At 43.1% G+C, this 26722-nt stretch overlaps 1 protein-coding gene across 2 annotated transcripts; it reads right to left on the bottom strand.

The window, feature by feature from the left end:
• Positions 1-558: 558 nt before the first annotated feature.
• Positions 559-25876, bottom strand: MXD1 (MAX dimerization protein 1). 2 transcript variants are annotated; one of them, XM_019440919.2, is made up of 6 exons: positions 25561-25876; positions 24717-24816; positions 19827-19856; positions 5087-5201; positions 3319-3478; positions 559-3082 (listed from the first exon to the last, which is right to left on the bottom strand). In XM_019440919.2, exons 1-6 carry the CDS (start codon positions 25631-25633, stop codon positions 2898-2900), a joined length of 663 nt encoding a protein of 220 aa, XP_019296464.1. In that variant the 5' UTR covers positions 25634-25876; the 3' UTR covers positions 559-2897. The 2 variants fall into 2 exon arrangements, with proteins under 2 accessions (XP_019296464.1, XP_019296460.1); XM_019440915.2 differs by having other exon boundaries at positions 559-3085; positions 25561-25868.
• Between the last annotated feature and the right edge of the window lie 846 nt (positions 25877-26722).

The raw sequence follows: 26722 nt of genomic DNA, 5'->3' as shown, positions 1-26722 counted from the left end.
TTCTCACTGCATGAAATTGGACTACATACTCTTACCTTCCCATCTGCATTGCAATGGTATCAGTAAGAGTATAGATTTCTTTTCAGTTTTTAAAAATCAATTTTACATAAAAATATGCATGTGCCTATATTTACACACATCTCTATTTACGTACAATTGTCAAAGTTTTAAAGGCTGGGGTTTATATCTTTGCCCATTCCCCTCCCCCCAACAACCCTAATAGAAAGGTTTTTCATTTTGCTTAAAAAAACCAAAACAACCAAAAAGACTTTATAGCTCTTAACAGTCACGCTGGTGGATCAGTGAATGAGAGGGTAGGTTGGCAAATGAGGGCTGCCGATCACCCTCATAGGGAAGAGGATTAGCTGCCTTGGGCTGAGTTTGCTGGTCCTGAATTTACAGTTTTGGTTAGAGGCCTATCTGGCACGCGGACTCGGTCTACCTCGAGCTTTGAAAAGTAATGTCTAACCCTGGTGTCAGTTTATCACAAGTGCATTAAAAATAGATCAAATTCCACATTTCTATATGCAATCAAATTGAAAAGGACCAGACAAACAGTGCAAAGGTCAAATAATTACTGTTTTATATTGGGACAGTACATTTCAACCAAAAGACAAAAATGCAGTTTAACTTAAACACAGAAAATAATGGCATCTCTCAGATGCCTTATTTTGAAATCAAACAAATACACAAATTCTGTTCCCCTCCCTCCCCCGATGCAAGCCCACAAGCTTTGCCCAAAGTCTTGAGTTTTCGATGCCTTAAGGCATCTGGCATCTTGGACTTGTGAGGCGCTTGAATGTAGCAATTAAAATGCTTGAGAGGTCTCGTGAATGGCATTCGAAAGGGACCTCAAAGTGCAGATACATCTTTTCAAACATGTTACAGGCTGAGCTGGCTCTTTCAACACTATCACTCTGCTTAAATTCAGGAAGCAGGCTTTAAAAATGCAAAAGGCATACAAGTTGTATTTCAGTGCAAATCTTCAGCTGGTCATTGGAAAAGATTCCAATTAAAAAAAAAATCCTTTGTGTCACCTGCCCCTCCCCCCCCACCCAAAGCTGAAATGAAGAAAAAAAAAAAAAGAAAACAAAAACAGAAGAATGACAGATGAGTTTGGAAGCATTTAGGAATCGACTACTTCCGATTAAAATTTTTTTAATAGAGAATCATTAAAATGAAAAAACAAAAGTAATCTTTGTTTGGCCCGCTCTTCACGTGCAGAATGAGCTTCCTTGTGGAGCACGTTTGAACTCTGAGTTGTGTGGAAGGCGGAGGCGCTGGAGGCATGGTGAGGCTGGGAGGGGGCCAGAGACCGCAGGTGGCGGGGAGCGCTGGGCGGCTGCCCGCCCCCCCACCCCTCCGCCGGCTGGTGCAGCCTTGGAGCCCTTAGGTTGCAGTGCGTCTGTGGATTTTAGGAATGTTCTCGTCACTTTGTGACACACACTCTGTTTCAGCGTCACAGGGTTTACAAATGGTTCAAATTCAATGAAAAAGACTCGTCAGAGGTGGAAAACCTCGACGTCAAAAATATGAATGCAAAAATATTAAGGGGAACGAACCAATTTTGTAGATACCTACATACAAAGTTTCTAGAACATCTATAAAAGCACAAAGTCATAAGAATTTGTTTTCCATTACATTAGTTTATATAAAATGAATAAATAGTATTTATAGATTTAATGTGTCTTATGTACATATACATGTGCTCTGTTTTAGCTTAAATAAAAATGCTACAAAGTGGGAGACCACTTAAGGGGGAAATCATAACCAAAAAGAAAGATCAGCCTTTTAAACTAGCAACCCAAAAGCCTCCATTAAGAAGATTCTGGGTGTATCCAAAAATAAGGAGAGGAATTCTAATAACACTGTACCCTCCCCTCCTGTTCACCTGCAACAGAGTAGAAATGTGGACTTTTCCTTTCACTGATGATGGACACTAGCTCAGCTAGTGCCAAAGCTCAGTTATTGCTGAAAGTTAGATAGGAAAATAGATTAGAATTGGACCAAGTGTCACTTATTTGGGGGGTGAAAAAAAGGCATAATCGCTTTGTGTTAAGTGGGAAATGGAGATCTCATTTATCTCTGAGGTAGGAAAAAAAAATGTTCCAGAGACAAGTAGCATAACAAACTTGGAGGGGAAAACGGGTCTTGGGACAGCAGTGGACGGCGCGGCCCAGAGCACATCGCAGAGATTGTACCGTCTGGTGGGTGGGAACGAGCGCCGCTGGAGCTCTGATAAAGCTGTGCAGCCCCAGAGACCTGCCATCAAGATGTCCATTCTAAAGTGAGAAGTACTGCTCCCATCCACACGCGGGTCACGGGTCGCGGGTCGGGGAAGCAGCGCAGGGTGTGTGTGAGGGGGTGTTTTCTGGAGGTATTCCTGACTCCTCACGGGGGGTGAGGTCCACAGTTAAGTGCTCTTAAACGCCGCTTTCAAAGCTTGCTTTGGAGTTCTGAGATCAGGATCTCGACTTTAAAAGTTTGTTTCCTTCAGGTTCCTAAGCACAAGACACATTCGGACATTTCTGCTAGGTGAGTAATATAGCCAGAAAACTCTAAGAAAGGTTTGCTAGACTACACGGGGATGGTAAGGAAGAGGGGGAAACTGCTGAGATGTGAAAGTTGCTTATTCGGTCTAAGAATTCTTGGGTGCTTCAAATTGATTGGAATGTACAGTCTCTCGGATGAATTTTTAGGGACAGAGAGAGAAGCTAGTGGATGCAATCAGAAACCCACAATCCTAAGCACTTCCGCGAGAACGTTTACAAAGCTGAGTTTGGTAGAGGTGGTACACGGAAGCTTACGTGCAGGGGGGCTGTGGGCGGGTCCAATACACTACCTAAGCCCGTCCGCCGAGAGAACCATCGGGAGGCAGCCGAGGAGACCACGCTCTCTTAGAGGCCCAGACACGTCTTGTGATTGTCCTGGAGCTTTATCCTCTTCGTGCTGGAGCTGGAGTAGCCCTCGTCACTGCCGAGGCTCTGCATGCTTCCCCGCTCGTCCGAATCGCTCACGCTGCTGCTGCTCCAGTCCAGGTCCCCCGTGAGATAGTCTGTGCTTTCAACGTCCACGTCGATTTCTTCTGTGGGGAGGACAAGAGACACTGGTGAAGCCATGCTTCTGAAAGCTCAGGCCGGAAATCCGAGCCAGCCCCACCAGGCCCTTCTCTGGACCTGGTGCCTAAGTGCAAAAAGGAAAAAGGGACTTGTTACCGGATGTCACGTTACTCAACGAGTCTAAGTCACCCGTGGGCTCCGAGTTCCTCCCCTGCGCTGCCTGGGCCGGGTCGGGGGACACGCAGGGTGGGGGGCTCACCCCTGTCGGAGTCTGAGCGCTCAGAGGAGACAGTGGAGCCGATGCTGTCCATCCGTATCCTCTCGATGCCCAGCTTCTCCAGCTGCCGCTTCAGGTGTCGCTGTTCTCGCTGAAGCTGGTCTATTTGGTGAATGGCTTTTCTGTCACAATCTTCAAGTTTCTGCAAGCCAAAGGGGTAGCTGTTGGAGCTCATGGGCAGATTTCAAAATTGGCAATGACTCTGCATCTTCCCCTCTCGCAGTGAGCTGTGTGCCAGCCTTTCCCCAAAGCCAGTTGGGGTCACTTATCTAGCTTCTCACAGGGCAGGAAACTGGCCAGTGACTCCTGCCTTCATCTAACCTCTTCCGTATTGACTCAGCCGCGGGTACCTGCACTGTCGGGGCCCTGGGGATGGGCACGGCCGGCAGCCCTCCCCCTTGGCTGGGGGGGGATGCCCTGACCGCCTCTCCGAGCTGGGGCGCTGTGTGCAACGGCAGCCGTGAGGCGCTGCCATTTACAAGTACGGGTATTCAGCTACACATTCCGATTAGAGAAACACTTTGAGTCGTGCCAAATCCCAATTAACTTCTGTTTGTTTCCTGCTACCAAACGGTCCCTTTTGAAGTCCTGATTCCAAACGGTCCAACATAAGAGCTTAAACACGTTTCTGTAGACCATTTGTTTTTACAAGTCTGTTTAACTGTAGTCATTTTGCTCTGAATAGAGGTTCTTCCCCCACCCCGCCCCCCAGAATTGTCCTGTATACAGGCCTCTAACCACAACTAAAGTGACGTTTGTCCAATAGTGACTAAAGGATTACAAAAACATGCTAAACAGTGAGTTTGGCTGTGGCTCTCAGGAGTTTGAATACCCCTCCCCTCCCCTTTGCTATTCAAGCTACTACCAAGCAAGGACTCTCTTTCAGACCCTCTGGCAGGTGAGCATAAAGACCTGGTCCCCTCCAAGAACAGAGACCACCACGAAAGTGTCATACAAATCATGGTCAGATGTCAGCTGTGACCAGCGCTGAGAGAGTACACTCTCCAACGATAGGTCCATCTGGGGCAGGAAGCCTGTAAGCAGGGCAGGAGAGGTTTCCCTGAGCTAGTGATACCTATGTTAAGGTCTGAAGGATGACAAGAAGTGAACTGGCTGAAGAAGGGAGGGGAAAGCCTAGCAAGCAGAGGGAACAGCACAAAGGCCCTGTGTAGGACAGCACAAGTGCAAAGGGCTGAAAAGGCCTAGGGCACAAGATGCTGTACAGGCAGGTAAGGACCAGGTCGGACAGCCTGGGGGGGGCCTGCTGCAGAGTATGTCCTGAGCCACTGAGGAATCTGAAAAAGGGGGACATGTTGATTTGATCTTTCGAAGGATTCTTCTTGGGAAACATGGAGCTTAGCTCAGCAGTAGCCAGAGGGATACAGGGAAGCTTCTCTGGAGTTTACCACAGTAGATGATGGCAGGGTGAAATGGAAGTAAACGAGCCCATGAAATGTTTAGGTCTTAGAGGTGACTTAGACATCGTGGCTATACAGCAAGAGCTAGCAAGGGTGACCCTGGCTTAATCAAATGGACAACTGGATGGGCCATTTAATTTCTGCTACATAGGAGTGAGAAACAGTTGGGGTCTTGGACATGTTGGGTTTGGGATGCTTGGGATTCATCTAAGAGGCAAGGTGGAGGAGTTCAGGGGAAAGGACTGTCCTAGAGATACATGTTTGCTATCCTGCATCAACAGGCAAACCTTTACTGAAGGTTAAGCTGAAAGGAATCCCAAGGATATACCTACCTTTATGTGCAATTTGGCTTTTGTCAATAAACTCAACGTAGTGTGTCGGTTCGATTCAGGTCCAAGCGGCACTAGCCCCTTCAACTTCTCCAGGCACAAGCGAAGATGGGCCCGCCTATGAAAACAAGGTCACAGTAGCACTAAGATTGAGCGTCCAACTTTTGCTCAGGTCATGATCGCGTGGCTTGTGAGTTCAAGCCCTGCCTCAGGCTCTGTGCTAACAGCTCAGAGCCTGGAACCGGCTTCAGATTCTGTGTCCCCCTTTCCTGCTCTGCCTGCCTCCCTCTCCCCCTCCTCTCTCTCTCTCTCGCAAAATAAACAGAAAAAAATTTTTTTTTAAAGAGTATGAGGTTGCCCAGACCCAGTAATGGCAAATGCCACCAAAAATCTCTGGCCAAACATGTTTGGAAATTGGATAACTCTGGTGAAAGCCACAAAGAAGCAAAAACTCGGGTTTTGTAAAGTGTCTCTATAGTACAAGTGTTAGGGCAGGGACTCCTGTCTACTTTTATGAGGCACATTTACCAGGTTAGTTCCAGTTTTTTGGGTTATGATGTGACCTGACAGAACACACCAAGGTGAGAATCCTTTCAGCCCATATTTCCTCTTTTCCCACTCAGGATCACTAGAACTCTAGCACTGCTATATGGAGTACTTATACATGTGAATGACACATATGGTTATTCATCACAGCTTGCTTTATGCAAAGAACAAAACAACCCAACTCGCCATCAATAGGGAGCTGGTTAAATTATGGTAGGTCTAGACAGTGGGATATGATGTAGCTATGAAAAGCAGCAGCAGGTTTTCTATTTACTATGAGGAAAGAACTCTCAGATATATTGGGAAAAGAACGATATCAAACCATGCATCCACTATGCCGTCTGTATATTGGTAAAATGGAAGAAAAATATATTTTTGTTCTCTTATGTGAACATAAAGTCTGGAGTGATCAATAAGAAACTTAGTGGCAGGGAGAGAGAAGTCAGGGAATAGGCAAGGACAAGGGAGTAGATTTTTCCTGAATATATTTTCTGGTTTTTCAACTATGTAAACTGCTATTCAAAAAGTTATTTTATTTTATTTTTTTTTTTAGATAAGGAAAATGCACATCACTGGCATTGCTACACTAACAGGCACACAGAACGGCTAGAGACAACCACACACAGGTCTTGAAGTGGGCGGAATGGTGCGGCAGGACAGAGGGGAGAAAGCAAGGCCACATGAAGCAGGAGCCGCAGTAAGCCACCAGAGAGAACCTTTACTGCAAGCTGGCCAGGAGCACAAGAGTCCCTCCAGTTTTAGAAATTAACACTTCATTGAAACCCTTCTTTGTGCTTTTAGAACCTAGCAGATCCCAAGAATGGGAGAAACGGCCAAAATTCAGAGCTTTTGCTTCAGCCTACTGGGTCCTTAAAGCCTTCACAGGCCATTCCAACCCCCAGTTGATTCCTCCGCTTTCTGAGCACTTGTTCATACTACTCATCAGGAAGTTCACTGTTCTGCCTGAATTGTTTGGTATTTGGTACTTAACCATTCATTAGAAACTCCTTAGAAAGTTGGACTTCCACTTAATCATTGCTGAGTTACCACAGGGCCTCTCCCTCCCACCTGCTTAATAAATGTTTGCTGAATGGCTCATGTCACCTATTCAACTAGGCTGTAAGCTCCTCGAGGATAGGGTCTGTCTCTACACCTGCACCACCAACAGTGCTTAGGCTCCTGGGGTTTTAAATACATGCCCACTGCCCATACACGACCACTTGGACCAGGGCTCTTGGGAGCCTGCGAGGCTACCCTCCAGTGGAACGGGGAGACAATCTTAAAGCTTAATTTGCCCTCCCCCGCCTTAACATTTTTGAACCTATTAGTGAAAGTTGGGAATGCAGACTAAAAGAAGAAAACTGCTTCAGAAAGCTCTAAGAGCTCAATACGCATGAAAATGACCAAGGAAGGCAATTCTCACCCTTCTCATCAAGACTTCAGGATGTTCCCCCCAGGTAGATCTAACGAGTGATGCATCAGACATCCTTTTCTGCCCCCAGCCTCATCTGCTTCCAAGCCTCCTTCCTTGTCCAGCTCTCGAAGGAGCAGTCCTAGACGCTCCAAGGGCCCGCTCAGCCTAAACAAACTGGAGTACAGCCTTCACTCCTGAGCTAGAAGATTTAATGGGACAAAAATGCCTGACTATTTTAGAAGACTTCCACTTGCCCTAAAAACCTGTCCATGTGGAATGGCCACAAGCGAAGACTCACATGAGAGGTTTGCTCCTCCCTCTACTACATGAGGGGAAAAAAGCAGAACCTGTGTGCAAAATGTCCGTGTTCACCTTGGAGGAGATCTTCTTCAAAAAGAGCCATGAAAACAGATCATATTAGAAACACCATGAGAAAGTAAAACTAGTCACACAATTACCCAACTTATTTTTCCCAAAGTTTATAGACTAATTGTCAAGTTAGGAAAAAAGTTTAAAAATTAAAATTAGATTTAGACATTTTTCAGCTTGCTTGTTATCTGCAAAGACTTCATGATTCAGAACAGGGTCCTATTAGTCATTTTATGATGTGGGTTTATCTACAAATATGAGTATGTAAATTTTTTAGGAAGTTTGTCTACTGATAAAAATAAAATAATAAAGTCATCTTTCCATGCATCGTCATTTCTAGTTACACAAGGAGTCTGGCCCAGGAAGTGTAATTTTCACTACCCAAATGTGGGTTTTCCAAAGAACGCTTCCAGTTGTGAAACTAGAAATAAGCCATCTGATAATTCAAGCTAAGGATAATACATGTTCATTCAGTGTTCTCTGGCCTGGTTCTATGAAAATAAGACCAGAGCCTTTTCTGGATTTTTGTCCCGATCCAGAGCCAACTTCTGTCTTTGGCAGTGCCTGCCTTGGCCTCCTCCGGCGCCGCCTTGCTGCTCCAGCCCGATGGCTGCCCTGCCCACCTGCCACCTGCCTGCAGACATCCACAGGCTGGAACCTAGGCCAATGCAGGGAAGGGGTGAGGTCTACAGGGGCAGTCTCAATTCTATCACATAGTCGTGAAAGTCAATTCCTGAACCAGATAAGCAAGCAAATAGCCCCTCTGCAGCTCCTTGACCCTGAGACACACACACGCACCCTGGGATCTGGAATCCCTCAGCCAAGTCTGACATGACAGTACCCGTGAAGCACGAGATCCAAAACAAGTAACACAAACACCCGTCTCAGCTCTCCTCCCCAATACTGACTGTTCCCCTGCCCGGGACTCTGGTCCTCCAGGAGGGGCTTCATGTCCTGCTCTGGACCTGGTCTAACTCCCCTTTGGGGAACCGGTAGAGGTTCTGCCACATGGACTCAACAGGAAGCCACTCGATACTCCTGTCTGATCCCTACTTAGACCTTCTCTCATCCCATCTTCTTCAGCCAGTCCTCCTCCTGTTGCCAAGAGTTGCCTACCAGCCTCCCACCCCCAGCACAGGAGGGCTGTGCCAGGTCCTGGCTCCCTCCTGCTCCCAGCTGCCTCTTCTGTTTACGTTGATCCAACTGCTTTGTACCTAGGTCACGAACTTTGACAAACTTCATGTGCTGACTCTTCAGAAATATCGCTTTAATTACTCTGAATGGACTGATATACCTTTGGTCTATGGTAGCATAAAGAGGCCAATCTTTGATCTGAGCTATAATCACTAAAGCTCAGAATCAAGTGTGCCCTATAACTAGGGATAACTAAGTTAGATCAAATTATAGCTTTTCTTCAGTAAGGTTTTGAAAAGGATCTCAATTTCCGTTTTTGTTTTTAGTTATTTTAGTATTCTGAATAGGTCAGTCACTATACAACCGAGCGTTAGTGTCATATGTAAGAGTAAGGGTTTAGGATCCTGGCTTTGCCACTCACTCCCTGTGTGACCTTCAGCAGATAACAACTTTCCTCAGCAGCAGATAGAGGATGGCCACACCTGAGAGGGCCAGTGTATTAATGGAGACAAGGTATGGAAGCCCCTGGCCAGGGTCTGACAGGAGTGCTCTCTAGCTGGTAGCAGTTATTCTTTCAATCCTAGCTTCCTCTGTAGACTGATAATTACCAGGAACAAACAGATACTTATAAAATCAATAGTTAACTCAAAGTGTCTCACTAGGTAGATAGAGGCTATCTGGTAAAATCCAATTCTTCCTTAAAGAAAAGCTATCTTCTGTCATTAAAGAAATTTAATGGAAAATGTTAACCTATTTTCTATGGAAATACAGAGCTTGCTTATGCTAAAGGTACTATTTTTTACATTTAAAAAATCAGCAAGGACAGAGAAGGAAACCATCAACAAATCTTAAAGGCAACCTACAGAATGGAAGATATTTGCAAATACCATATCTGATAAAGGCTTAGTATCCCAAATATATAAAGAACTGATACAACACGCCAAAAATAATCCAATTAACAGTGGGCAGAAGACATGGACATTTCTCCAAAGAAGACATACAGATGGCTGACAGACATATGAAAAGATGCTCAACATCACTCATCATCAGGGAAATACCAATCAAAACCACAAGGAGGTCACCTCACACCTGTCAGAATAGCTAAAACAAACAGAAACAAGTGCTGACAAGGGTGTGGAGAAAAAGAAACCCTATTACACTGTTGGTGGAATGCAATCTGGTGCAGCCACTGTGGAAAACAGTATGGAGCTTCCTCAAAAAGTTAAAAATAGAACTACCCTATGGTCCAGTAGTCGCACTACTGGATATTTACCCCCAAAATAAACACGAATTCAAAGGGATGGACACATCCCTATGTTTACAGGAGCATTATTTACAATAGCCAAATGATAGAAGCAGCCCAAGTGGCCATCAACAGATGAATGGATAAAGAAAACGTGGTGTGTGTATGTGTGTGTGTGTACACACACACATACACACACAGTATTATTCAGCCATAGAAAAGAATGAAATCTTGTCATTTTCGATGACACAGATGGGGCTAGAGAGTATTATGCTAAGTGAAATAAGTCAGAGAAAGACAAATACCATATGATCTCATTCACATGTGGAATTTGAAACAAAACAAACGCGTGAAGAAAAAAAAAAAAAAAGAAGAGACAAACCAAGAACCAGGCTCTGAACTCTAGAAACAAAGCTGTGGTTACCAGAGGCGAGGTGGATTGGGGGATGGGTGAAACAGGTGAAGGGGGTTAAAGAGGGCACTTATGATGAGCACTGAGTAAAGAATTGTTGAATCACTATATTACACACCTGAAACTAATATAACACTGTATGTTAACTATGCTGGAATAAAAATAAAAATAAGCAAGGATCTTATACAGCTAATTCATGTGAAAGGAAAGACTCTTTCATGGCCACACATCATGTAGAGGCCTGGATAGAAGGGACCCAAAGGTTGGGAGGGAAGTGTCTGAAGCGTACCCACTCCTCTCCCAGCTACAGCAGCACCACAACAGCCAAAGGAAAATACAGGGGCAAATACTGACCTTGGAAATGCAAGCACATCTCTGAATGTGCTATCTACATTCAAAGAACCTAAAATATCTCCCATACAATAGCAAGAAGAAAGGATAGCATATTTAGGAATAAACTTAAAACAGCTTCGGAAGGAGGTCTAGGAAGGAAAGCATGAAACTTTGCTGAGAGATCTAAGAAAATCTAAATGGAAAAAAGCACATTTCTAGATATGAAACCTAAAAGTAAAAATGTCAATTGTTACCCAGTTTGTCCACAAATTTAACATAATTCCAAGAAAAAAAAAATCCCAACAGTGTTCTTAATGCTGGGAAATTAAACTTTATCTAGAAGAATAAATGTGTGAGGGATTACCAACTTTTTGAAAAAGAAGAAGAATGAGGAGGAATGTGCTGTACCAGATCTTAAACTGTATTATAAAGCTTCAATAATTAAAAAAAAAAACAAAACAGTATACACTAAAACAGGAATAGATATACAAATCAAGTGCACAGAGTAAAAAATTCCCAGAAATAAACCTAAGAATAGGTATGAATTGAACCTATAACAGAGAGAACACTGCAGGTCCTTGGGAAAAGAATGGATTATTCAGAAAATAGGAGAGTGGGGAGATTAACATCAAAATCCATTCCAAATATATATTAAAGATTTAAATATAAAATATATTTGGTCAGGGAGCCTGGGTGGCTCAGTCGGTTAAACGTCCGACTTCAGCTCAGGTCATGATCTCACAGTCTGTGAGTTCGAGCCCCGCATCGGGCTCTGTGCTGTCAGTTCAGAGCCTGGAGCCTGCTTCAGATTCTGTGTCTCCCTCTCCCTCTGCCTCTCCCCCACTCACGCTCTGCCTCTATCAAAAAAATGATTAAAGGTTAAAAAAATTTTTTTTAAATAAATAAAATATTTTTGGATACCACAATTTCTGTTGTCAGTTTTCCTTAACTCTGTTCGACCATGACTTATGGGAAACTAAATATCCAAGTGAAAGGAAGTCATTAACGAAGAGGCACTACCTCCTACTGGAGCTTTGGCACAGACAGAGGGCATCTGGGCTAGGTGGCGTGCCCTTAGCTCTGAATGTGGCTCTTTTTATTTCTGCCTCCAGACTTCAGCTTCCTCAATTCTATCTGGGTCTCTCTCCCTCTCAGGCCAGCAGATTTGTAAACTGGGGAATAAATGAGAAAAGACTAAGACTATAGGTGGACTGTGCTATCTGCAGACAGTGCTCCTGAATTTGCTGTTATCCCAAAAGTCCTTCCTGACTTGAATGTGATCACGATTGGGAATGGTATCAAATCAGGCACATGTCTGTGTTGTGAGGGAGGCACGGTTATCAGAGATTACTTTTTTTTTTAACCGAAGGTATAACTGAACACTCTCCTTTCACAGTAAAGCGCAGAAAACAAAGATGACTTAGGTCAGAGCAGGGTGTACGGCTAGGCAGCCAGTGAAAAGGGTAGATAAGTAAAGAAGTTCATAGGTGGAAATCTAAAGACACACACCTGGCTCTCTCATTCATTTATTCCACTAGCGTTTCCAAAGGATTACTATGCACTGCTACTTGGTGCTGGGATATGATGTCGAGTTAGACCAAGTCCTGGCCTTTGAAGCTTAAAATTTAGTTGGGGATCAAACATGTAAACATATTATTGCAGAATTATTGATCTGAGCTACCTTCAGACCATGACAAATAGCAGCTCCCACTGAAAGTTCTAGAACAGGGTCCTCTTGGCCCTCTACCAAACCTATTCTTTGCCCTCACCCATATCTCGTTTGACTTAACTTCTTCGCAAAGGTTGTCAAGCTTTCATAGACTATCATCACCTGTTTTCCCCTTTCCAAATTGATCACCTTCATTTCTTCACTCATTCATACACTGCAGCCCTCCTATGTATCTGACTATTCTTTCATTATCAAATAATGGAAAAGACCAAGACTTTACCTCCTGTTAACCCACTGGAGCCTAGAAATAACAATGCATCTGCAGGTGCTGATCCAAGAGTAGAAACTGGTATCTTAGGCAATTCATGCCCCTTCTCTTTGAGAAAAACCCCACTTAAACACAATACACTGGACCTCACTGAGGACTACTTTTCATTAAAATTGGACTGGATTTTTTTTTTTAAGGTGTATTTATTTTGAGAGAGCGTGCAGGCATGCAAGCAGGGGAGGGGCAGAGAGCAAGGGAGACAGAATCTTAAGCAGGCTCCTCACCACCAGCATGGAGCCCGACGTGGGGCTCGAACTCATGAACTGTGAGATCATGACCTGCGCTGAAATCAAGAGTTGGATGCTTAACTGTGACTGAGCCACCCAAGCGCCCCTGGGCTTCAGATTCTTAACCGAAGAAGAAAAAATACACCAAACGATAAACAATAGCCTATTTAACGCTGAAATTTCACCCTCTTATTTCCTATCTTTGTGTAGGTACAGATCCAGCCAATTAAATAGCTTCATAAATCCTACAGGATAATTGGGGGTTGAATAAAAATTTCAGAGATGGTACATATAAGCTATATAGTGAGAAAAACAGGTTTAGTATAGAGTAAGAAGAAACAAATAATCTTAAGGGGTCAAAAATTAGACCCTAAAAGTGATTCTATGTCACAAGAGATACTAACTTTCGCCAGGTTTGGGGTTGAGAAAGAGCCTCGCCAGGTTAAACAAAAAGTCCACGTGAAGACCACAGGTCATGCTTTAAGGTAAAAAAGTATTCGCCTTCTTTCTCTAAACTGATCCCTTTATAAATAATTGCCCAAAGCATCATTATTACCAACTTAACTGGAACCTTGGAAGGTTTTGAAGTTTTCTCATAATTGTGAAAGTAATCCTTGTTAAAAACACAAAGGTAGTTATATGTGCTATAGCTATATGGGAGCATGGCGGTTACATTTTAAAGCTATAAAATCATTTCTCTACTAAAAGTATGAAATACATAAGTATATCCATTAATATTTCCTTTCTGGAGCCCAATTTTAAAAACATCCAAGTACATATTATAGTCAGTACTTGCTATAGCTCTCTCACCCTTTGAGTATTAATGACTATGACAAAAAGGTCAGTGAATACTCCCAGTGCTCCAGTAGGCACTGGATAATCAGCATACGTCTCTTCTCCCAAGTTCTTCCAAGGGCAGATGCCATCTATTCAAGAGGTATAGTCCAAGAAAGAAAGATTCTAGTGGTACAAATCTGGGGGCTCCTCCACACCATCAACACAGACCAGATTTGTACACTGATAACTACATCCCTTCTTTGTAATAACCGGGCCATGCCCTTAGCCTCATGTGGCAACAAAGCAATGTGGATTTGTTACAACACCCTAGAGTGCAATCTGAACGTGGTCAAGAAAGTTCAGAAGCAGTAAGAATGGTGCAATGCCTACCACAACTTTGGACCCGATGCAAAAGCTACGCCCCTACCCTCTTCTGATATAAGGAGCTTGGCCATTTGCAAAGCCAAAACCCAAAAGAAATAACTATAGGGATCTGCAATCAATTACAATATCCTGCCAGAAGAGACCTGATTGCAATGGTTTCTCATGCCAGACCAGATGCCACTGAAATACTGTTAGACCAAATGAAAATAATAGCTTAGATCAGGCTGCTGAGTCCTCCCCACAGAGCACACACAAAAATCTTTTGTCATAGGCTCAGAAGACTCTAGCAGAGGTAATCTCTCTAGACCAGCTGCCTAATTCCAGCAAGGCCTGCATACGTACCATTCCAGAAAAATGAGTGTCTATTATTAAAGAAGATACCAGAGCCTTCTTTGGGTGGGGGAAGGGAGGAGTCCATTCTAGCACCTGACTCCTGACCCACTGGCTGCAGCTTATATACATTCCCTCAGTTTCCATTTGCTGAAATGCTACTGAAAGGCATTCAGACCAGAGGAATTCCCAGCTAAGAGAAGGAAATACAATTATCATCAACAAAGCCATATAATAACAACAACAGATTCAAAGATTTCCTATATTCCAACAAGAATTAATTAGCAATTACATTGGGAATCCAGTAGTGATCTAAAAATATGTAGGGGCTTCAGGGTGGCTCAGTCTGTTAAGCATCTGACTCTGGATTTTGGCTCACATGATGATCTCGTGGTTCGTGAGATCGAGCCCCATATTGGGTTCTTTGCTGAGAGTGTGGAGCCTGCTTGGGATTCTCTCCCCTCTCTCTCTCTCTGCCCCTCCCCCACTCACACACAGGCTCGCTCTCTCAAAATAAATAAATAAAAGTTAAAAAACATAAATGCAATAATACCTTTTACAAGAAATATGCAAGGGGCGCCTGGGTGGCTCAGTCGGTTAAGTGTCCGACTTGGGCTCAGGTCACGATCTCGGTTTGTGGGTTCGAGCCCCATGTTGAGCTCTGTGCGGATAAGCTCAGAGCCTGAGCCTGCTTCAGATTCTGTGTCTCCCTCACTCCCTCTGCCCCTCCCCTGCTCATGCTGTCTCTCTTCCTCAAAAATAAACATACATTAAAAAAATTAAAGAAAAAAAAAGAAGTATGCAAGATCTATGGGGAAACACCATAAAACATTAGAGACAGAAAACAGATCTAACTGAAGACACATCACATCCTGGATGGAAAGAGCTAATATGTGGACGTGAACTTTTAAAGTTAATTTATATTGAAATTATTAAATTTTTTATTTATTTTGAAAATCCCCAAAGAATTTGAGGGATGGGGAGATGGATGGACTATAAAATTCATCAGGGGAAAAAAAAAAAAAAACTAGTGAAAATAGCTAAGATCATGGTAAAATTAAAAAAGGAGGAGGGAAGAGCAGGGATTTGCTTTACCAGATCTTGAAGTGCATGGCAAAACCTCAGTGACTAAAACAATGGACACTGGCACAGGAAGAGCAGATGGCCAGTGGAACAGAAGTAGTCGTCTAGAAACAGACTCAGCAGTAAACAAGAATTTAATATACAATAGAGGCAGCAACTTCAAACAGTGAGAGAAAACAGTGAGAAAATATTCTGTTAAAGGAAATGATAAATTAGAAAATTATGTGATATGCAAAGGGGCAATCTCTTTCATATATATCCTTTATATTATATAATCTCTTCATAAGAAGGAAAAAGAAACGTCAGAGTAGAAAATTGGGCAAATGTTATTTAACAGGTGATATACACACACGAAAATTATTTGACTATGCTAATAATGTAAGAAATGCAAACTAAAACAAATTGTCTGTTTTTGTTTTTTATTTACCAAATTCATAAAGGTCTTAGAGTATCACCTTGTGAAAGTATACAGAAAATACAGCCTATAACTTGCCTGGTGGACAATCCAGCTGTCAACACTAAAAATTAGAACAATGTATATTATTGTTAATTTCACAACTATAAATTTACCCTAAGGAAATAATTATGATATTGGACAGAGATTTATCTACAAGGTGGTTTAAGGAAGTGCTTTTCATATTAGCAAAATACTGGGAAGAACATAAACAGGGGATTGGTTATACGAGTTATGGCACATCCGTCTGAGGTAAATACTGGCCTCTGCTAAAAGTAATGTTAGAAAAGGAGACTTAAGGACACTGGAAAATATTCATAATGTAGCTTGAAAAGAAGATACAAAATATTTACTATATGATCCCATGTTGATGAAAAAAAGTATACACAAAAGTCTAGATGGATATGGAACTTAGCAAGAGTGTCAGCAGCTGTCAACTGTCCCAAGATCTATTACAGGTGATTTTTATATCTTCCAAAACAACTGTTGAGATACACTTCAAAATTCACTGGTTTCCTCTGGCTGATAGAATTATGGATGATATAAATTGTTTTTAGAAAGACTTTCTATATTTCTCAAAATTTTCTAGAAGATTAGTTTTACAAAGAAAAACACCACACACTCACTTAAGGGTGTTTCTTTAGGAGGCTAGAGCCACAAAATTCGTTACAGTTAAGAGAAACACAGGCTAAGGGACAGGCACTCCTATCTATAGTGATATTACTGAACCCTCCACCCCAGGGGTTTCGTCTTCATCCGGTTCTGTGTTCCCAGCACCTAGTACACAGCTTCTTCTAACATCTTCTAATCTAGTGAATGGAAAATACCCCCACCTCCACCATTCTAGAAGGCTTTTATCTTCTCACCAATGCAAAGGTTATCAATATGGTGGTGCTGAGTCTAATATTCTCATAGTAGAGTCCAAAGGAACACCAAATATAATTATTCAGAATCTCTGAAGTGTCACAGAAAAGGTTTCTGTTTAAAAATCTAACCCAAGTATAATCAACTCTGCAATATCAAAGAGAAAAATAATTCCCATCATTAGAAGTTCTTTTCCTAAGGTTTTGAGAGACAGGTCAATTTTTTTATGTGATGTTTTAAGGTAAAGAATGGCTAAAGTGTATACGCATGAAGCTAGGTAGGATTCTTTTACAGGAATCAACCACTAAAACCAGGGAGACTACAAGAGCAACTATTCAACTGACTTCAAAACCGGAAGATTCTTAAGCATCTACACTAATAAGGGGAGAAGAGCCTGATAACTTTGTTCTTCACTTGGACTGCAGCAACCAATGCTTGGTTAAAGAAATTTGAGTCTTTACTTCCTTCTTTTCTGTTCATGTGCTCTAGACTAGAGAAGGAATTATCAAGACTTTAAAAGACCAAATTCCAGAACAGAAAGGACAATATGGAAACCAGATATCTAACCCTTCAACAAGCAAAAGTTGACTGGTCATACAGAAGCAGTCTGAATTAAAAGCAGCTTGCCCAGTGGTGACTTCCACTCCAGTTTCCTAGATTCTTTGCCTCCAGAGCCTCTTGTGCATACCTCCATCTTAGCACATAGTATACTCACTGAAACGGTCTCTGTGTCTTTCTCGTTAGACAAACTACATTTCTCTAGGATGGGGACCATGCTGATTTAATACCCCAGCGTGAACTCATTTAGTACCTAGTATGGAGCACAAGTTCTTGAGACACTGTAGGCAAAAAAGAAATATCCCCGAACTGCTAAAATAAAAGGTCCAAGTGACCTTTATTTATGACTGACATCGTGTGACATTCTTGCAGAGGTAAAAGGCATGGAGTTGTAGTAAGTGTAAGAGCCCTGATCTGAAGGGTTAAAATCTTAGTAATAATAAAAATAAGTGCCTAATGGAAATATAAAAAAATAAATGCCTAAGAGGTTGGGAATGGGGGAGGAGAACTGGAAGACTTTTCAGCACAAAGAGTCCCAGTGTCCCCAGTTCACCCAAAGGCATAAAGTTGAGAGAAAATCTAAAGAGGAGAAAGGGAAGCCACATTTGACTACTTTTCCACCTTAAAAGATACTTTTGAGTTCCCAATTCAGGATATGTAAATCCCTAAAGCATAAAGGAAGCTCTGACTTACAACAGTCAGTCATAATCACAGAGAAATTAAAAGGGAAGAAGAGGGCTGGGGAGAGGCAAATGTGCGGCAAGGCACATGCAACCCCTCAACCCCGCGCATGTGCACACACAAAATTCCTCAGTGGAAGAATGCTAAATGTTCACTCTGTTCCAAGATTCTCTTTCCTAGTAAGTCTGGTCTGTCCTTTCACTGACGAAACAGGTCATTCAGATCCTGACTTTCAGAGTCAGACCCCCTCTTCATAGAAGGTTTGCATGAAATAACCATATGTATTTACAGAGCCATTATTACACATCATCATCTTGTTCATGCAGAGCATTGAGAAAGCCACTCAGTCTGAACGGGTAGCCTGTATTTCAAATTGATGGGCGCTCAGAGACCAGAATGAGGCTTGCTCAATGGTTCTCAGCCCTGGCAGCATATGAGAATCACCTGGGGAGCTTTTAAAAATACTAGAGCAGAGTCTCAACACAAACCAATTAAATCAGAATTGCTAGGGGTGAGGTCTGGGCATTGGTTTCTCTCTTTCTTTTAAAAGCTCTACAAAGAATTACCATTAATTCCTCCACCCCCAGCATGGTAAAAGCAAGTGGTTACTTTTTTTTTTTAAAGTCTTTATTAGAGATAAAAGATTTGCTTTAAAATACTCCATGGAGAAGGGTGGTTTTGATTATATAAGATTTACAAAATGTTGGTAATTGTTCAAGTTGAGTGATGGACACATAGGACTTGATTACATTATTCATTCTCATGTGTCTGAAAATTTCTCTAAGTTATTTTATAAAATCAGCAGAAATAAAATTTTTCTCCCCAAATATATAAATGCATATATAATGTATTTAACATATTTTTAAGTTATTTTTTAATTAAAAAAATTTTTTAAATGTTATTGACAGAGACAGAGCATGCCAGGGGAGGGGCAGAGAAAGAGGGAGACACAGAATCCAAAGCAGGCTCCAGGCTCTGAGCTGTTAGCACAGAGCCTGATGTGGGGCTTGAACCCATGGACTGTGTGATCATGACCTGAGCTGACGTCGGACATTTAAATGACTGAGCCACCCAGGCGTCCCTAAGTTATTTATTTATTTATTTATTCATTCGAGAGAAAGAGAGAATGAGAATGAATCTGAAGCGGGCTCTGCATGGACAGCAAAGAGCATGCTGTGGGGCTTGAACTCACAAATTGCGAGATCATGATCCGAAACAAAGGCAGACGCTTAACCAACTGAGCCACCCAGGCGCCCCAAAAATATTTTTAGAAAAACATTAAAATAAAAACTTTGCAAACGACTCTAATGTACGACCAGAGTCAAGAACCAGTAGGCTACATTATTGAAGGTGGGGCAAAGCTGATTTAGAAAATAAAGATTTAAACAAATAGCAAAGAGGCAATCCAGGTGAGAGAGATCAACTCAGGCTCAGCCAGATGGATCCCAGTGAGGGTGGCAGGCCTCCTCTAGTGAATCACCATTTTGTGCTATGCATAGATTTGCCTGAATTTTGGAATCTTTATTCACAACTGTAAATACACACACACATATGTATGTGTATTTATATATATCTGGGTGTGTACATGATTAAAGACAGAACTACCAATTATATTCAGTAGCATGTAATTTTTTTAAAAACACTATTTGTGAAACACTGCTCATGACCTAAAATGCTTTGGCCTGTGAAACAGTCACCAGGAAAGGCACTCCTCAGGAGAAGCAGGTTGCAGGAGTGAGGGGTGGGGTGTGGTCTATTGGAACCTGCAAGCCCTTCATCTACCTAAGTGATTTATGGGCAGTGTTGCTTAGACAGCCTGAGTAAACTCTCGTATCAGGTGCTATTTGTGGGGAAAAGACAAGAAAAGCAACCAAGTCTCAACGAACAGAGTATACATCAAAATGGCCCCTATCCCACCCGCAAAATCCCCAACTCACCTATTCTTCTCCATTTCATTGTGAGTTGATCTGAAAGAGGGAACAAGAAGAAAAGAGTAAGATTCTTCCTGTCTTAAAGGACTACTTCAACACCAGAACAATTCTTTAATTTCTCTCCAAAGTTGGTAGTAGAGAAAACTGACAAAGGGAGAAAAACTCGGTGGGCTCTGCTAAAGAAATTAGTCCTTCTGAGGGGTTAGATAAATGTAAATATCTAAAATAGAGTTCAAGGAGAAGGTACAAACTTAAGAGGTGTGCAATCCCTGGTGGAAATATCAAGGGTCTCTATGTACAAAGAAGAAAGCAGTTGCCCAATGGGATACGAATTCGGGTTATAGAACACCGAAGCTTTCAGCCTGCAGTTACAACGGTGGAGGTGGAGCCCCCTCCTAGTCCTGCAGTTTTTTCTAGGTGAGGTATATACACCAAAACTTTATGTTGTTTGACAAGAGGACACAATTTTAAATGGATAAAAATAATACCTCTTCCCTCAATCGTTCTACTCCCTGACGTAATTATTTGATCACGTACAACCTGACAAATGCTACTGATGACTAGCTACCAAATGATTTCAGGAAGGGGCTTCTAAAACTCAGCTCAACCTAAAGATGGCATAGACTGGTTAAAGCAACAGTTAGGGTGAAATCTGAAGTCCAGTTTTGTCACTGATCAGTACTGTAGAAGAAATAACATTCTTTACTGTCTTGTCCTTGGTTAACCCTTCTGTAAAATGGGAGTAAAAATTACTGTCAATTATCTACTGAACATGCATGGATCAATGAGGTAGCAACTGTAAAAGTGATTAGAGAGCTTTGGACGAAAGCTGTGGTGAATGTGAAATACCATTATTAATGTGTTTATAGCTGACCTTGAATATAAGGTCTGGTCAAAGAATTTGTGGACAGGTTTACACAGAAATCCCGAGAAGCCAGTCAACATGGCCACTTCAGTGTTATCCTTACACAACTCCTCCCTAACTAATCATAAGCTTGAGGAACCTCCCAGCATTATAAAGGAGCTGAATCTTGACCTTTCTTAATGGAAACTCTGTGGAATCTAACCAGTTCAGGAGATAACACCCTGGCTCAGGACATGAATTCTATGTGGCCACAATCAGAACCTTACTGGGCCTACAGAGAACTTCTCACAGTAAGCACGGAGAAACAGGACCTCCACGAATACTCAGCCACTCATTTGTATCAGGTGGACAACCACCACCAAGTTCATTCACACCAGAGAAGGGGAGCCGGGTGTACATGTGGGTTTGCAGTCTTGGGAAGAGAAATTTTCAATCTAGCACTAAAACTTCTCTTCCACAAGGATCTGGGACACCAATTTTTATTCACGAAGAAAACCAAGAAAATAACAACAACATTTTAAGTTTTAGAATATTTGTTTTCTAAATAAAGGACCTCACAATTAGTTGCCTTAAAAGATTTACACTGATTCACCTGGTTTTCCCTCAGCCTTCTTTAGTTACATTTTTCTGAGGGTTTACTTCCTGCAACGGCCAGCAGGATATCATAGTTAACAAGAGTCAGGCCTGCACCGCAAACCTTTGGCTTTAAAGCACGTGGCATTTTAGTTTTAACAGGGAATAGCAAGTTCAAAGTCTGACAGATTTTTTAAAGTATATAACAGCAGCTGGTCAGGATTTCCCTGTTTAACTATAGACAAGGACCATCCCAGGACAGTGGTAGAGAAGGGTGAATATTTGAAAACAGAATCTCTGATTACAGAAAATAGCACACAGGGCACTCTTACCAAAAATTTCTGGATTCTTTGAAGATACAAATAAGAAAAATTCTGAATCCCCAAGAGAAACTTGTTAACAAATTCCATAGGAAGTATAACTCCTTCCAAACTTTGAACAGTTTTTGAAACTACAGATCTTATTCGATTACTTAAGAGTATTGAACACATCATGGTTTTTACAAGGGGACTTCTATTTAATGGCTACAGCAATACTGAAGTGCATTTGGGTGACTGGAACGGAGTGTGTCTTTAATAAAAGTAAGCCTTTCAAAAATCCTCAGTCCAGAGATTGCTTGCCAACTCTGTTAATGGGTAAACATTTTTAATTAAAGCATTATAAGAACACATAGATACCTTGTGTCAAGATTATTTTTCATGTGATTATTGAAGATGTTTGATAACTCTGAAATCACTGGTAAAGGTCGAATGTCACCATTAAAAATATATTCTAACAAAAAGATAACTAAGCCAGATTACAGAGTGTATGAGAATAGGAAAAAGTCCTTGGGTTCAAAAAGACTCCACATCAGCTCAGCTATATGGCCATGGTTGCGTAAAAGAGCTAGGTGGCAGGTGTGAACTTCCTCTTTCACATGAATGCCAAAGCCTGCTTGACCAATTTAACAAAATATACCTTTAAAAACTCTGGATTTCAATTCTAAATAATTAGTAACTCATTTCAAAAATCAGTAGGAAAGAAAAAAAAAAAAAAAGAAAAAGATTCCACCTCCCTATATTCCAGTAGTTCTCTGGATGATTCTGAAACAATCAATATTCAAAATTTCAAAATTTCATTTGGTTTTGTTTATTAAAGTTTTTTTTAACCTTTATTTTTGAGAGAGAGAGAGAGAGAGAGAAAGTGGGGGAGGAACAGAGAGAGGGAGACACAGAATCCAAAGCAGGCTTCAGGCTCTGAGCTGTCGGCACAGAGCCCGATGCGAGGCTTGAACTCACAAACTGTGAGATCATGACCTGAGCTGAAGTCGGACACTTAACCAACTGAGCCACCCAGGTGCCCCATTTGGTTGTTTTTTAAACAAGCAACTAGAGAAACTGGATTAAGATCTGCATTTTCAGTTCCCAAGAAGCTGGATATGTGGCTAAATCTTTTTTTTTTTTTTTAATTGTCCTAGAAAAAAGTAGCCCCCTGACTCTACAAGCAATGAGCACAGCATTTCAACCTGAATTAACAAGAATACACTGTTATCCAGTGGTTATGTAAACCAGAAGTAATCTCTCCATAGCCCTCACCTCAGTTCAAAATCCTGACCATACATGGCCTTGGATAGAAGTCGAATTCAAATCAAGGGGTCAAACTGCATTCTCTGGGGAGATGTCTCACTGCTCAGTAAGGGTCATTCTAAACAGGGCATGAAGGAAGTGATCACATTTAAAACAACCTGCTCTTGCTTCACATCTGCTTGGTGCCATCTCCAGGTTTAATCATGGTTTCTCAGAGATCCCTGCACCACTGAGGGTATTACACTAATTCATGATTAGTCAAGAATATGGGAAACATGTGATAACCATGGAAAGCAAACCAAGCTCATTAAAAGAAAAGAGCTTTTCCAAAACAGAAGTTACAGTTATTTCTTCAATAATAACGCTGGATATTAAAGAGAACGAATCTGTTTCTTGGCTTGCAATTCTTAACTATCATTATTTTTGTTTCTTAATCACCTTTTGGGACCGGCCTCCTTCTCTTTCAACAACATCATATTCCTCTCCCCACCACTGAACCTCCTCCAACTTTCCTGTGAAACTTAGGGAAAAAGAAAGTGCTAAGGATTAAACCTTGACTATTAGTGTGGACAATTCCTCCCAAATTACCTGTGGATAAGCATAAAAGCAACAAATGGACTACATTTTTGAAGAAAAATAAACCAAAAGCCTTCAAAGTTCTTCCAAAAGCTTAAAAATAATGTAACAAAATGCAAGACAGCTGAATTGTTTTATACCGCTGCACAATACAAATCAGTATTAACATTCTTCTTAAAAGCCCTTAGGACCCACACACAGATCTACTGGGCACCACCTTCAGGTAATGTGAAAGATGGGAGGGAAAGGAAAAACCACAGGGGTAGTTAATTACCAGGTTCATCCTTCACGTGCCTTCCTATTCAAGAGCTCAGCACATGTGTGCTGCTCGCATCCTGTGTTTTTACCAACAATGGGGTGAATCAAGGACAGAAGCAACAGCAAGAACAAGTTTTAGGTTTAAGTGGTCTGTATTATGCCACAGAGGCTAATCAAATACAGTTACTTGCAGGGAGTTATTCATGACAACGGGAGAGGAACAAGGATTCTAAATCAGTGATGAAGATGTGAATGACTTAATTTACTGGAATGAAAAGTGTAATTAAACAGATCTAGAAGATTTCCTAGCTAACATATTTTAAGGGGAAAGAGAGGAAAAAAGGGGGCAGTATCATTAATAAGAAAAACTATATTCAGGGCTTTAATGTGACTTCACTGGACATTAACCACATACTCCCCAGAGAGATTCACAGATTTTTAAGAACTATAAGGCTAACCTAAAAGGACTGTGGCATATTAATATTTTAATATTATTCGTTCTTCCATCACCAAAAAGGCAGGCTTCAACGTCAACCATTCCTCTTTGCCATTATAAATAGATGTTGACAGATTATCAGACAAATAACTGCATTTAATTTACATGTTGAATATGAAATCCTACCACCTATGATAAATCAGATACTTTAACATGTTTATAAAATCTTCACTATGAAAAGTAAAAGAAATGGATAATATCCAGCATTTTCAATTACAGAAAACTTGCCCTGAATCTGCAACTTCTGAAGGCAAAATACAGTTACCGTTAACTAATCCCACTGGAAGTTTCCAAAAATTTTTGTTCCCAAAGGGAAGAAAAGCAAAATTAATTTTAAAAGTTCATAAAGAAATGTAAAACATTCCCATTACTCTTTTCAGTCCGCTCAACCCAAACAGAAGGGCTGCTTCCTCCAATGGCTTAAGACCATGTGTGCCTCACTGAATCATGATTGCTACTTAATGTATTTACAGAGTTATAATCACAACAGGCAACTTCCATTCTGCAGTTTGTGTCATCTGCAGTATAATCTAAAAGAGAAAAAGAAATATTTACCAAATTACCTGCTACTGCTGTTATTCTTCTTGGATTTGTTCCTCCGTTTTAAGGCATCTCTGTCCTTGTTATTGTATGGTAACATGGAGGCATAACCATGTTCAGCTTCTAGAAAACCGAAGGATCCAGTTAATGAATGAGCCTAGAACATTCAATACTCTCTCCCCTCCACAGCATTTCCTTTTTAAATTTTATTTTTCAATACAAGAATATCGTAGAAAGAAATAAACGAAGCAAGGTGGAATTCTTAGAACAATGATTGTTTTTTAAAATTGTGTGAATACCCTCAGTTCGGAGCAGGTGTAAGGAGCATTCCAGCTGCTCATTGTTGAGAAAGACACCGCAAGTCGCTAAGCTCGTGGTGCCTGGGTTTCCCACTGGCAAAGTCCAGCAGGTTGGTGTGCTTTAAGTGGGACCAGCCTCAGGCAAAGGTGCAGGGCAAACACCCGGAGCCCAGAGGGCGGGGAAGGGGGCGCGTAAGGCAGGCGCTGCTCCTCCGGCTGGGGGACGGGACGCCAGGCCCACTCGGGGGCCGGTCGGGACGAGCCCCGGTGAGGTAAACCAAGGGCCTGGCCGAGGGGACCCCGGGCACCCCATTCGCTTCAGGGTGGGGACGGAGCTCGGGACCCCGGGGGGCAGCGGCCCCTTTTCCACCTCCATTCATCGCCTTTGGGGCAGCAGTGGCCTCCCTTCGGACCGCGCGTGGGGAGAGCTGGAGGGGTTGGGAGCGCTCGCGGTCGCGCTCTCCGCGCTTCCAACCACCCCCAGAGCGGCTGGGAGCCCCTACCCGCGGCGGGGCCCCTCAAAGCCCCCGGCCCCGGCTCGGGACGGACCCCTCCCATCCCCGTGCACCTCTCTCCCGCCGCTCCAGGTAGTCGGCCGCCTCTAGCAGCATCTGGATGTTCATCCGAACCGCCGCCGCCATTCTGCACCGGGGGCCGGAGCCGCGGGACCAACCCCCACTGCCCACGGGCTCGCCGCCGCCGCCGGACACCCGCACCCTGCTGTGGACCCCGCAGAGCAGGGTTGAGAAAGCCTCTTTGGCGACCGCGCTCGCCGGAAGGGGGAGGGGGGCCGGTGAGCTGGGCACCGCCAACACCGTGACAGAACCCGAAGAAGAGCAGCAGCCGCCACCGCCGCGGAGTGTTTATCTCCGACTCACCATCCCCCCCGCCCCCAGCCCCTTCTCTTGACAGGCCCGCTTCGGCTGCGTTCCTCATTGGGCACCCTAGAGAATGCCCCGCCCCTGGCCTTGTCCGATTGGGGAAAAACATTACGGCCCCGCCCCCTAGAGTCCGCTCCTCTCTCTGGTTGGCTGCGCTTGACAAGGCCCGGGCTCCACCCCCTCTTTCCAATTGGTGACAGGATTCGCAACTCCGCCTCGTGCTCCTTCCCTGTTTTCCATTGGTTCTATACCGACAACCCCCTTTTGCTTTGTTAGTATTGGCTCAGAGCTACAGAAAGCAAGCCACTTTGCTTGTTTCCCATTGGTGGAGCCAGCTGAACACCACCCCCCCCACCCAGCTACGGTGACGTCACCTTTCTCCAGTCCCGGCGAGCCTTAAGTGGCCCGTGATCCGCGGCGCCGCTACTCCTCCCCAGATCTGGCACTGGCTGGGGAGGGCTGACCTGGGCGCCGGCGCTGATTCACCGGCCGCCGCGGAGCTATGGTCTATCCGGCCCATCCCGGTCCCGCCTCGGACCTGTTGCCGGGACCTGTCCCCGGGGAAAAGTTCTGAGGGCTTGCCGTGTATCCCTAGAGTTGAAGGCTGGCCGGACGCTCTCTCCCAGTCGGGTTCCGGGCTGTAGCCCGTGGTGTGGCGGCCACGGTCCCAGAGGTTCCAGGCTTCCCCGGACCTAGGCAGTGGTGGGCCCCGCGTCGAATCCCCCTGAAGGGAGAGCGACGCCTGCAAGCTGGTGGGCCCGGAGATCCCTCGGGCGCCACGTGGCTGTTGGGATTGAGGAGGGAAAAGCTTGGCTTTCGTTGAATGCTCGCCGCGCAGCGTTTTTTCTC

The sequence above is a fragment of the Panthera pardus genome, unplaced genomic scaffold, assembly GCF_024362965.1.
Source record: "Panthera pardus isolate Hobbes unplaced genomic scaffold, ASM2436296v1 HiC_scaffold_25, whole genome shotgun sequence".
Classification (NCBI taxonomy): domain Eukaryota; kingdom Metazoa; phylum Chordata; class Mammalia; order Carnivora; family Felidae; genus Panthera; species Panthera pardus.
The sequence above is the reverse complement of the archived record's forward strand: the minus strand, read 5'-3'. Positions and strand labels throughout refer to the sequence as shown.